At 39.1% G+C, this 11750-nt stretch overlaps 2 protein-coding genes across 2 annotated transcripts; both read right to left on the minus strand.

Moving 5' to 3' along the window:
- Positions 1-867: 867 nt before the first annotated feature.
- On the minus strand, positions 868-4517 carry LOC131327817 (uncharacterized). The gene is made up of 7 exons (XM_058360948.1): positions 4326-4517; positions 3816-4283; positions 3606-3728; positions 2606-3461; positions 2202-2284; positions 1693-2047; positions 868-1490 (listed from the first exon to the last, which is right to left on the minus strand). Exons 1-7 carry the CDS (start codon positions 4515-4517, stop codon positions 868-870), a joined length of 2700 nt encoding a protein of 899 aa, XP_058216931.1.
- A 5511-nt stretch (positions 4518-10028) lies between these two features.
- Positions 10029-11579, minus strand: LOC131327818 (protein FAR1-RELATED SEQUENCE 5-like). Its single transcript, XM_058360949.1, has one exon. The coding sequence runs from the start codon at positions 11577-11579 to the stop codon at positions 10029-10031; it is 1551 nt and encodes a 516-aa protein (XP_058216932.1).
- Between the last annotated feature and the right edge of the window lie 171 nt (positions 11580-11750).

Consider the following 11750-nt stretch of genomic DNA (forward strand, 5'->3'; position numbering starts at 1 on the left):
TCTTTAAACTTTTCCTATTAAGAACTCATGAAATATCAGTGCTATCTATGATCTCTATTCTCTTTGCCCCATAAAATGTAGTGTTTTTCACGTGAAAGTGGAGCCTAAAATCTTCTCCATAATTCTCTTAATAATGTTATTTTATACCTCTAATTTCAATTGAATTCATGATTTAAAGCATCTTATCGTCCTAGATTCAATCTGCAGTCCTAGCTTCGATTCTGTGAAAGGTCATCCCGCCCCTAGTTAAACACCCAAACACCGTGCACCTATTGACGGTTTTGGCATCATCGCCCTAAACGTCAAGCAAAACATATTCTGGAAGAATTCAGCAAACCATTACATTAAATGAAGACAAATGAAACATCGCAATATCCTCTAATTATTCCTAAATTATTCTAACCATGCCCCACGGTGCAGCTGGAACATACTAAATTCATGAACATGATTTAAAAAGCTATCCAGAAGATTTCTTTGACTGGTCCTCGAGGGACACCGAGTGTTTTGGATTGAATAGTAATCTTAAACTAAAACAAACAAATAAGAATAGTAATCTTATTACTAAACAGAAAGAAGAACATAATACTAGTAATTTTGAGAACCAAACAACGAGCCTCTCAATACAGAAGTGTAACAATCCTGCTGTGCAGGGTACACCGGAAAACTACTTTAACGAGCCTCTCAATAAATCAAACCTGGAAAATCCCAATTCGTGTCATTGCTCCAAACCTACATTCATAATTTTTTTTTTTTTTGGTAACTTGCACATTTTATAACCAACCAACACAAAAACAAGGGGAGTTAAAAACCCTCAAACAAGAACCTTTACAAAGGAAAGCCTATAACAACCCAGCTCTACACATATATTTACGCCCCTAGAATTCCTCTTGAAATATTCCAGCTACAGCATAGTCTTTGATTTTCAATAGAGTTTGGAAAATGCTCCCAAGTGCAAACCCGAAGACGCACGTTATCTTCAATACTTGCCAATACTTGAGCAGCTCCTCTATGGATCCCTCCAAAAACTCGAGAATTCCTTTCCAACCAGATGTAATAAACCCCAGCTGCTAAAACCAATTTAAGCAAGAAGACCTTGAGGCTTTCACCTCTACAATGATCGATTGCCCACATAAGTTCACTATCCCATTCGTTCGGATCCCTCTGAACTAGGAATCGATGAGGAATAACCATCCAAATATTTCTGGAAAAACTACAAGCAAAAAATAAATGTTGCAATGTTTCATCCCTTTGAGAGCATAACACACAAACTGAATCAATGGTCATACCCCATTGACAGAGTCTCTCCTTTGTAGAAAGCCTCCTTAAACAAGCAAGCCACAATATGAATGACCATTTAGAAACACTTCTAGGGAACCACACTAGAGAGGCCCACTGGACTTTCTCTCCTCTATTTCTAAGAGCCTCCCATGTATGCTTGGAATTATAAAGGCCAGTAGGTGAAATAGCCCAAATAATCTCATATTCTCTATCTGTAAAAGGTTGAAGTGAGCTAGGAATTAACCAACGAATTTGATGAATCAAAGAGGATCTTGGGCGTGGCCAGTTCCATTCCCCATTCCGAATGACCGAACTGACTTTTGCTGAACTTGACCTCCCCAGGTTAGCAAAGATCACTAAACAACTTGTATAAAGGACCACTAGGGTGCCAATTATCAAACCATAAAAAGGTACTATGTTCATTGCCAATAACATGCTTTACCCAAAGCTGACACAGCCTTCTCAACTTCATCAGTTTCCTCATAGTCCAAGAGCAATCCTGTGGTAGTTTCATAACCCAAAAATTTTGATCCTTAATAAAATAACTGTGGATCCATTTCACCCACAAGTTGTCCTCTTTTTTACACAAAGCCCACAAATGGCGCATCATTGACACTTTATTCCAAATCTGCAAGGATTTCAAACCTAAACCCCCTTCAGCTTTTGGAGTGCAAACAGCAAGCCAACTAACTTTTGCATCCACATTTGTAAGATTAAGCCCAGACCACAGAAAGGATCGAAGCATAGCTTCCACCTCTTTGATAATCTTCTGAGGTAGAATGAAAAGAGAACACCAATAGGTTTGCATACTGAAAAGAACAGACTGAATAAGTAACGCTCGACCAGCATACGTGAGAGACCTATTTGTCCAGCTCTCAGTACGTTGTTGAGTCCTCTCCTTTAATGGCATACAATCCTCATACCTCAGCCTTGTTGAAATGAGAGGCACCCTCAAATATTTGACTAGTAATGACCCTTCTGGGATAGGAAGAATATGAAGGACTTCCTACTTAACCATAGAACTTACCCCAGCAAAAAAAAAATTGGCTCCTGTCGAGATTAGGTTTCAAACCAGAGCAATGAAAGAATTCCTCCAAAGCATCTTTAATAATACAAATGGATGATGGGTCAGCTCCAGCCAAAAGAAAAAGATCATCAGCAAAAGCAAGGAAAGAAATGAAATGCAAACTGCACTTTGGATGGAAGGTAAAAGGCCCCTAAGAGATCCTTCGATGAAGAATAGAGTACAGCCTTTCCATCACCAAAAGAAAAAGATAGGGCGAGATTAGGTCTCCTTGCCTAAGCCCTTTTTCTCCTTTAAAGAAACCTTCAAGTTCACCATTAACCACAACAGAAAACATAGCAGAGGTGATACATGACCCGATCCATGAGATAAACAAAGAAGGGAATTCCATAGCAGCCATGACTTCAAACAAAAACTCCCAATCTACCAAGTCATATGCCTTCATAAGATCAATTTTAATAGCACACCTAGGCACCCCAGAATCCCTCTGGTAATTCCTAACAAGCTCTTGCATCAAGAGTATATTATCAGATATAGATCTACCCTTAACAAAGGCAGCCTGAGCTTTGTTAATGACAAAAGGGAGGACTGGTTGCAATCGTTGAGCCAACAACTTGGTAATAGTCTTATAGATTACATTGCAACATGCAATTGGATGATACTCTTTCATAGATTGGGGACAGCTGGTCTTTGGAATTAATACTAGCGCAGTTGCGTTAACATCTCGAAGTAAAGAACCAGAGTGAAAGAAAGAAAGGACAGCATCTATTACCTCTTTGCCAACCACAGCCCAATTCTTTTGAAAAAAACTGGCATTAAAGCCATCTGGACCTGGGGATTTATCACCATCAATGGAAAAAAGAGCCCTTTTGATTTCGTCAGGAGTGATAGGAGAGGTAAGGCCTTCATGAAATGAGACAGGAACTGTATTAGCAAAACAAAGTCTTTCCTCTGAAGGTCTTTTCTGATCAAACTTGGCACCCAACAATTTCTGATAGAACCTTAGAATCTCCCCTTTAACATCCTTAATATTATCCAAACGCTGACCATTCTCATCACAAATGGATAATATCTTGTTCCTCGTTCGATGACTAGCAATCTTTTTATGAAAAAATCTTGTATTACTATCCCCCAATTGTAGCCAACGAACCCTGGATTTCTGCGGACACCAAGCCTCATCAGCAACACAAAGATCATTGAAATTCAGAAGGCAAAGTCATTCATATTCCATCAGAATGGGGTCCCCAAGTAACTGAACACACCAAGTCTGAATGGTACTAAGCTCCTCCCTAGCCACCCTCACCCTATTCTGAATATCACTATAAAACTCCTTATTAAAATTCTTCAAACATGGTTTTAGTATTCTGAGCTTCTCATAAAGGAAAAACATAGGTGACCCTACTTTATCCACTGGCCTATCCCATGACTAAATAAGCAGAGGAGAGAACTGCTGATGATTCATCCAAAAATTAAAGAACTTAAAAGGTTTCCGTCCTCCCTTGTAGGGAATCACTGTCACTAGAAGTGGGCAATGATCAGATATAGCAGGAGCAAGGGCAGCAACTTCAGATTCAGTGAACTCAGACTGCCATGATGAATTAACAAGAGCTCTGTCCAGCCTACAACTATAATGCCCCACACCCACTTGCTTATTAGACCAAGTAAACCACAGGCCTTTTGAAGTAAGTTCCTCCATTTCAATATCCTCTATACAACTATTAAACTCCCCCGTAGCATTAGCATCAAAGTAACTAGAGTTAGACTTCTCATTCTGCCATCTAACTACATTGAAATCCCCCATAACAATCCAAGGTTGGTCACCAATGGAAGCAAACCCAGACCTTAGATCATCCCAAAGCTGCCTTCTAGGGCCTACTTGATTAAAACCATAAACAACATAGAGAGCAAAAAATCTATTTTCCACTTGAACAGAAAGTAACATCATTTGATCAGAGGAAGCTAACACACTGACCTTTGGACCCTAAGTATCCCACACCACAATTATCCTTGCAACATAACCTACCCCAATGTTGTGAACAAAAGCCCAACCATCAGGCAAACACTTCTTCATGGCACCTACCATATTTTCCTGTCTAATTTTCGATTCAACAATTCCCATCAAAGACAATCTATTGAAATGAATAAACTTCCTAACCTCACCTTGTTTAGTGGGATTGTTTAGACCCTTAACATTCCAGGAAGAGAACTTGATCATCGCTGCTTAGGTTTCCTCCCTCTCTTAGCTGCCCCAGGGTTCTTCCCTTTATTAAGCTTATGAATGTTCTCCATTTCCTTAGAAGTCAAAGCCTGGAATAAAGCATCAGGATCTGCCATACCCTCCCCAAGAACATCATGTAGAGTACCATCCTGAACCATCTCCATACCCTTGCTTGAACTAGGATCAAACCCATGAATAGCACCAACCAAGGAGTCCTGAAGAACTAAATCACCAGAACATAAATTCACCTCAGCAACCTCTACACCCATAACCCCTTCAGAAGTGTCAATAGTAGAGTCCCCCAACTGTAAAGCTTCAAATTGATTAGAACATGGAAGCTCCCTAACAGTTGAAGTTGGCATGATTACAGCAGGCTCAAAAACCGTCACTGGGTTTGGAACAGAGTCTCCCCCTCCTGGTTTCACAACCCACACTCTCCCTTTAGGAGCAGTCAGTCCCTTATCAGGGATGTCAACTACTTGCACAGGATGCTATAACACCTTTTGGCTGCACTCAAAATGGCTAAACACCTTACAAGAATTGCATTTTATAGACCGCCAAGGATATTTAATAGCAATGGATACCTTCTTCCCAGATGCAGTAAGAAGGTCCACTGAATGCGGTAGAGAAGCAGAGACATCAACTTCAACGCAAATTTTAGCATAGCTAATTCTCTTAGCAGTTTCAGTCAACTCATCTGCATAAAGGGGTTTACCAACAGAGCTAGCAATGTAGCTTAAGCCCTCAGCAGTCCAAAACTATAGAGGAACATCATAAAGCTGAATCCAGATAGGTAGCTTGCCAATCCCTCTTTCTGATACTCAATATCAGGATTGCCATATCTGAAGAACCATCAATCGACCACCAAAGTGCCATGGTCCTGATTCAACAATTTGTCGACAAGCACCTTCTGACCCAAATTGGAAGAAGTAGAAACCCTTGTCATTAGCAAGAACATCAACTAGACCATAATCAGCCCACTTCTTGAAAGCAACAGAACGAACAGCGAGGAAGGGGATCTTCTTATCCACAAAATGCCCAACCAAACAATCCTTCCATTTCACAGCCCCTTGTGCTTCCACAGCACTAGGTGGGGATACTGTAATCCTTTCCCCCTCCACCATAGGAGGAAAATACTGGAAATGCATTCTACTACTACTAACACCAGTAGGGGCAACTTTATCTTTCCAAGAAAGTCCCATCTCCATACCCCCAGGTAAAACAAAACCAGAACCATTCGTAGACTCAATCAATTTATTCTTTGAATCAAGTTCAGCCCTAAGTGCCCTAACCTCTGTATTCAGCTCCGTAATCTGGTTAATTGAAATAGCGTCATCCACTTGATTCGCAAGATGATCAGAGTTCGGAACAGAAACAGATTCCAAAAAATCAATCAGATTAACACGACCCACAGAACTAGAAACTCCTTGATTATCAACACTAGTACCAGAACCATTAACCATAATAGGAATCGAACCACAATGTAGAGATTTATTTGAAAGCATCGAAACCGATTTATGAGGATAACCTAACTTCGAAGCAGAGGTAGAAGAAGACAGCCCTGACGGTGGAAAAAGAGCATCGAAATTCTTACCAGAAGAAGCCATCGGGATGGAGGAGTTCGAGATGTGAAGGATGATTCAACAGAAATCAGCTAGAGAACCCTAACGAGCCTTGTCCCCCAAATCGCCCCATAATTTCTCCCAATACCACCCTATAATGTTGCCCTCTTGATTTGAATTTTTCTTGTAGGCTTAGATATTAGTGAAAATTCATACAACAATAACCAACCACCTATGAAGCACAGGTACGCCGGAAAAAGTCGCCGTAGGCGTACAGGGTACCGGTACACCTACGGTACGGCCCATTACCCCATTACAATAAACACGTACCGGGTACGATGCAGTATTTGGGGACAGCGTTGGGAAACAATGGGGACGACATCGGGTACGGGCAAATAAATGTTCTGTTCACGTGTTTACCTGAATCGATGGGTCTGCGAAGATGGTGACTAGATAGTCGATGATAGATGGAGATGCTGAATCAAGGCTTGAAGGTTCGATCGAGAGACAAATCACCTGTCTTCTTCAGATCTTAGTTTCTCTCTCTCCCCCCCTACAAATCACCGTTCCTACTCGTGAGTATGTGTATCGACGATACAGAACTGCAACTAGGGTTTTACTTCATTGTGTTCGTCAACGAGTAAACAAACAGGGATTTGAACAATACATGTAGAGAGAGAGAGAGAGAGAGACGGTGGCGCGGCTTGAATATCGCGGAGAGAGAGAGAGTTTGAATGGCCTGTTGGCGCTCCTCACTGCTCGCTCAACTTTAACTGAGCTTCTTGTACCGTTGCAACGGCACGTGTAGGGTTTGGTTCAAAATCCTAGGCCACAACAAAATAAAGAGAAGGAAGATAAAAAAAAAAAAACAAAGGAAACTAATTTTCGCGCTCCACTTTTTGAACATCGCGGAGAGAGAGAGAGAGTTTGAATGGCCTGTTGGCGCTCCTCACTGCTCGCTCAACTTTAACTGAGCTTCTTGTACCGTTGCAACGGCACGTGTAGGGTTTGGTTCAAAATCCTTGGCCACAACAAAATAAAGAGAAGGAAGATATAAAAAAAAAAACAAAGGAAACTGATTTTCGCGCTCCACTTTTTACTACTAACTTCATGAACAAAGTGGAGCGCCATCAATAAAAAGTAAAGTGCGAATATCAATTTCCAAAAGGAAAACAAAAGAAATAAAAGATCATACAAGATATTAACGAATGTCATTCACAAACTTTTTTAACTCTAAGTCCTCGTTTGATTCGCGGAATAACGATATCTAATCCTAAGTAATCAGATGGTCAAGCCTCCAACTCTCTCAATACGTGTTAACTATATCTAAGTCCTCATTAGTGTAAAAGCAATGCAACATCAATGGATGGATGTCACTCGTGCAAGCACACATATGTCATGCAAAAAAATGCAAAGATTTTGAACCCATGAGACTTTTAGTCTCTCCACGGATGCTCTGATACTAAGTTGTCACGTTTTTTATTTTCAACATATTAATGATAGGAATTCTAAATGAAATACCCATGGAACTATACATAATTATCCCCAAAAGATTCCTCCATGATCTTTCAAAAGGTACAATAGTATTTCAAAGATTACAATAAAGGCACTTCGGCCCAAATACCCACATTGATAGTGAGATAAATAATTTAAAGTTACAATTACATCTTTAAAAAATATATTCTATACAAGAGGTTAAAGTAACTTTTTAATGTCAACAGTATGACCAAACATGCACATCAAGCACGCGATATCAATGCGCTTGATTTGCACGTATAAATAATGAAAGAGTGAGCTACACTAACTCAGCAGATAATTTTTGTCCAATTTATATGCTAATGCAATGATCAATGCACTAAGGGGACTTATCAACAAAAAAAACTTCTCTAGTATATATGGAGTTGTATCTGGGAGTGAAAGTATGCCATAGTGAAGTAGTGTAAGCAAATGTCAAGTTCTCAATCATCTACAGAGTGTCATTCATTTTATTTTCGACGGGTCATGTATTTCAAGTACATTTTCCAGGTATTTGGAACTTGTGCGTCCCCTACTGGCATCACACCGAGTGGCAAATCAGTTCATTCCTTGGTATTTGGGACCAATGCATTCCTTGCCAAACGTCACATTGATTGATGGACCGAGTTCATGTTCGTTATGCCATTCTATTATTCATATTTCAATTTTCAGTCAACAACTAACCATTTCATCAAGTGTGCTTTTCAACAACTCTGTATCTTCCATATTAACATGTCACAATATTTCGCATAACTAGCTAAACACATAAATAAAGCATTGGCACAGTTCATATTAAAAAAAGAAACCGTGAATTCTAAACGACGAAAGCCAAAGGTATTGAGCTATTTTGGCATGATTGATGATTTCAAAGAGTTCCAAAAATTGAACGATTTCGTTTATCGAAGTAGACCCGAAAACAACACACAAATAGGCCAACCACGCCATCCAATCAAAGGGGCCAGAGATGAGCTATTTCCTCGACGGTGGACCTTACACCCACCAGTGGCTGCTGTCCCCGTTCAAAGTTTTTTTTTTTTTGGTAAAAAAAAAAAAAAACACTTAAGAGAATTTCAAATCCGCTAGATTGACTAGCTTCAAAAAGAAACTTGTGTAAGTTAGTCCAACATACTTTTACTTTTTCTTCTTCCTTTTTGATTGCCAAAAAAATGATCTTGGAGATTGTGTAATGCTTACTCTCAAACTTTTTGTTCCCTCTCTCGCTACCAGTTGATCCTCAGATGCTCATCTTGAATCAAAATTATGTATTTGAGAGTTCTTTCACAAAGACTTGCCATGGTAAGGTGGGTCAGTTCGTGATGTTCACATCGATCACAGCAAAACTTTCTGTTGTTCGAAAGCTTGTGACCCACCACTTAATGTTGTTCGAAATCAAATATCAAAACTTTTGGCACCTCTCATTCCAAAGTAAAATTAAGGGAACCAATAATGCCACGAAGCATTTTTTTACTGCCACGACCATTAAATGCTGTCCTTGACAAATGGACTTCCTTGTCCTTTTCTCTCAAAAGTAGTCAGAGCCTTAATTTAACATTTCCAAATTGCCCTTTCCTAATTCTAAAAATGCCTGCCATTCTTCTAGCTATACAAAACGTCAAAAGTGAAAGACCCCAAAGTCTTTTGACAATGACAGCTAAGCAAATCCAACCCTACATAAAAACTCGGCCTTTTCCGTGTTTCAATTTTTTTCTTTTATATTGTTTCCCACTTTTTTTTCTTTGATTGGTATTGCCCCCACCCCTAATAAACGAACACAAGATCAAAGGAGTCTCAATTTTAACTTTTCTGTTCAATTAAAAGAGAACAAACATATCACAATAGGAAAAATTTCATGAAAAACATCTCACAATAGGAAGGCTATTTTTTTCACCAAAAACAACTAGTGTAATCATTCATTCCAAATTCAGACTAAAATTCTGAAAACAAACCTCAAAAAACATTGCCCAACAAAGTATCAATTACTAGTACTTTTAAGCTCAAGAAAAACAGAAAATATCATCTCTCTTGAAAATATAATCCTAAGCACAATCCCAAAAAAAAAACATTGCCCAATGAAATACCAAATTCCAGTGCTTTTAAGCTCAACAAAACAAAAATATCTCTCTCCTGGAAATAATGGAAGCCCATTTCAAAGACACATTCTTCAATTGAGCACTTCGTTTGTCTTCAAACCACAAAATTCATTACCTGCAATAACAAAATTCAATTTAGTTGACTGATTTTAAAGAAATAGTACAACAAAAAAGTGTATAAAAAAAAAAAACTTAACCTCAAGTCATCAATCCAACAAAAAGTAGTCGAGGGAAGTAGGAAGTGAATTTCTGCCGAGCACATCCACATTACTCTCGTTGTCTTCAAGAGTAACTATTTGATCAGAATTCATGATATTTGCCTCACTTTTTCCCTTGCATGTTCAACTATTATGACCAACACATTTACAAATGCTACACTTTCTTGTTGCCTCCACAATCTCAAATTGTGAAGCGTTCCGCCTTGTAGAGGTAGTACCTTTCTTGGACTCCGATGGACGCCCTTTATGAGGTAGAATATTTGGCTCAAGAACCAATGGAACAGATGGATTTATAAGTTGAGAAATTTGTTGCTGAACACATTCCTTTTGACTTTGAGGCCACTCTTGATATTTATCTTCTAAAACATGAACCAGCCTCTTGAATTCCCCTGCATTAGTTTCTCTAACATCAGGAACAACCAAATATCTTTTATCAATCCTCCACTGTGTGTGTATTTCATCAAGGGGTATTACCTTACCTTTCCAACAAATCATCTTATGCGCACAAGGAAGACCCATACTTGCCATGAAATGTCCTGTACATGTTGAACGCATTGTCCCATACTTGACCATTTCATATTGTTTAAGTAGTTCACCCAAAGCAAATGACGACACATTAATGATAAGTTCCTTAAAAAAATAGATATCGCATTTGTGGGGTATTCGAATCCTTTCACTTGAGAGTTGCGCCTTTATCTCATTAAACTCATTGTCAATTGCAAGGCATATCTTGATCTTTACTTGATGGAGATCACCGGTTGAAACTTGCAAATATTGTTTCAATTTTGCATGTGCACCTTCTGCTCTTGAAGAAACACGATTTCCAAAATGAGAACAATTTTCAGTCCATGCATGCACAAATCGCTCCTTGAATGGAAGCCATGTCTTTCTAATGTAACACAACACTTTTTCCTTCTCCTTGTACAATAGCTCAAATAATTTCCAAGCTTCGTTGAATGCTTGTTCATCTTGAGAGCTTATCACTTGATTCCAAGTAGTCAAAAATGTGGTCCAGTTGTCTTGAGTTTCAAAGTAAGACTTGCAATTTGCCAAAATATTTTTCTCAATGTGCCACACACACAAGAGATGTACAGTTGATGGAAAAACCACTTGTATTGCATTCATCAAGACCAATTCCCTATCCGACACAATCACAGAAGGATGGCATGTAGGACCCAATATCTTGCTGAAATTTTGCAAAGCCCAAATATAGTCTCCTTCTCCCTCCTTTGCCAAAAAGGCGAAACAAGAATAGAATGAACTATTAAAACTTGAAACTCCAATTATGTCAAGTAGTGGCATCTTGTACTTATTTGTCTTGTAAGTGCAATCCATCACAAAAACATTTGAATAGCTTTTGGTCATTGTGATTGAAGAAGGGTGTGCAAAAAAAAGATGCGTCAAATGCCCATTTTGGTCGTATGCAACATCAAAAATAAAATCACCTTGACAAAACTCTTCAAACAATGTCTGGATCACACTTCGCCCTGCTAAGTGTTCCTTTCGAAGTTTCACCTTCGTGTTGTAGATTGTTCTTGATATTGCTTGAAGCTTTGGATTCCTTTGTCTCAGTGAAGAAAGAATTTGGCGCGGTGGCACTCCCAATTTAGTCAGATCTTCAATGGTTGTAATCTCTTCTTGTGACAAATGACGGCAAGAGGGATGTCCAGGCATGTCACTTGAGGGTTCATGATTGTGTGAGCTATTTTTTTCTTCAACCTCCCAAATCCATCCTCTCGTCTCTTACAACGAATTTCAAAAGGACAACTTATGAGACGAGTTGCAGTTTTTCTTTGTCGATGCTCTATGGGAACCTTCCATTTATTTCGATAACAACCACCCCTA

This window comes from Rhododendron vialii, chromosome 5a, assembly GCF_030253575.1.
Source record: "Rhododendron vialii isolate Sample 1 chromosome 5a, ASM3025357v1".
Classification (NCBI taxonomy): Eukaryota; Viridiplantae; Streptophyta; class Magnoliopsida; order Ericales; family Ericaceae; genus Rhododendron; species Rhododendron vialii.

Coding starts and splice junctions, on each gene's coding strand:
- LOC131327817 (XM_058360948.1), bottom strand. CDS start 4,517: ATGATCAAGTTCTCTTCCTGGAATGTTAAGGGTCTAAACAATCCCACT. Junction 3,462..3,605: donor ATAGTGATATTCAGAATAGG/GTGAGGGTGGCT, acceptor TGGTGTCCGCAG/AAATCCAGGGTTCGTTGGCT. Junction 2,048..2,201: donor CTCATTTCAACAAGGCTGAG/GTATGAGGATTG, acceptor ATTCTACCTCAG/AAGATTATCAAAGAGGTGGA.
- LOC131327818 (XM_058360949.1), bottom strand. CDS start 11,579: ATGCCTGGACATCCCTCTTGCCGTCATTTGTCACAAGAAGAGATTACA.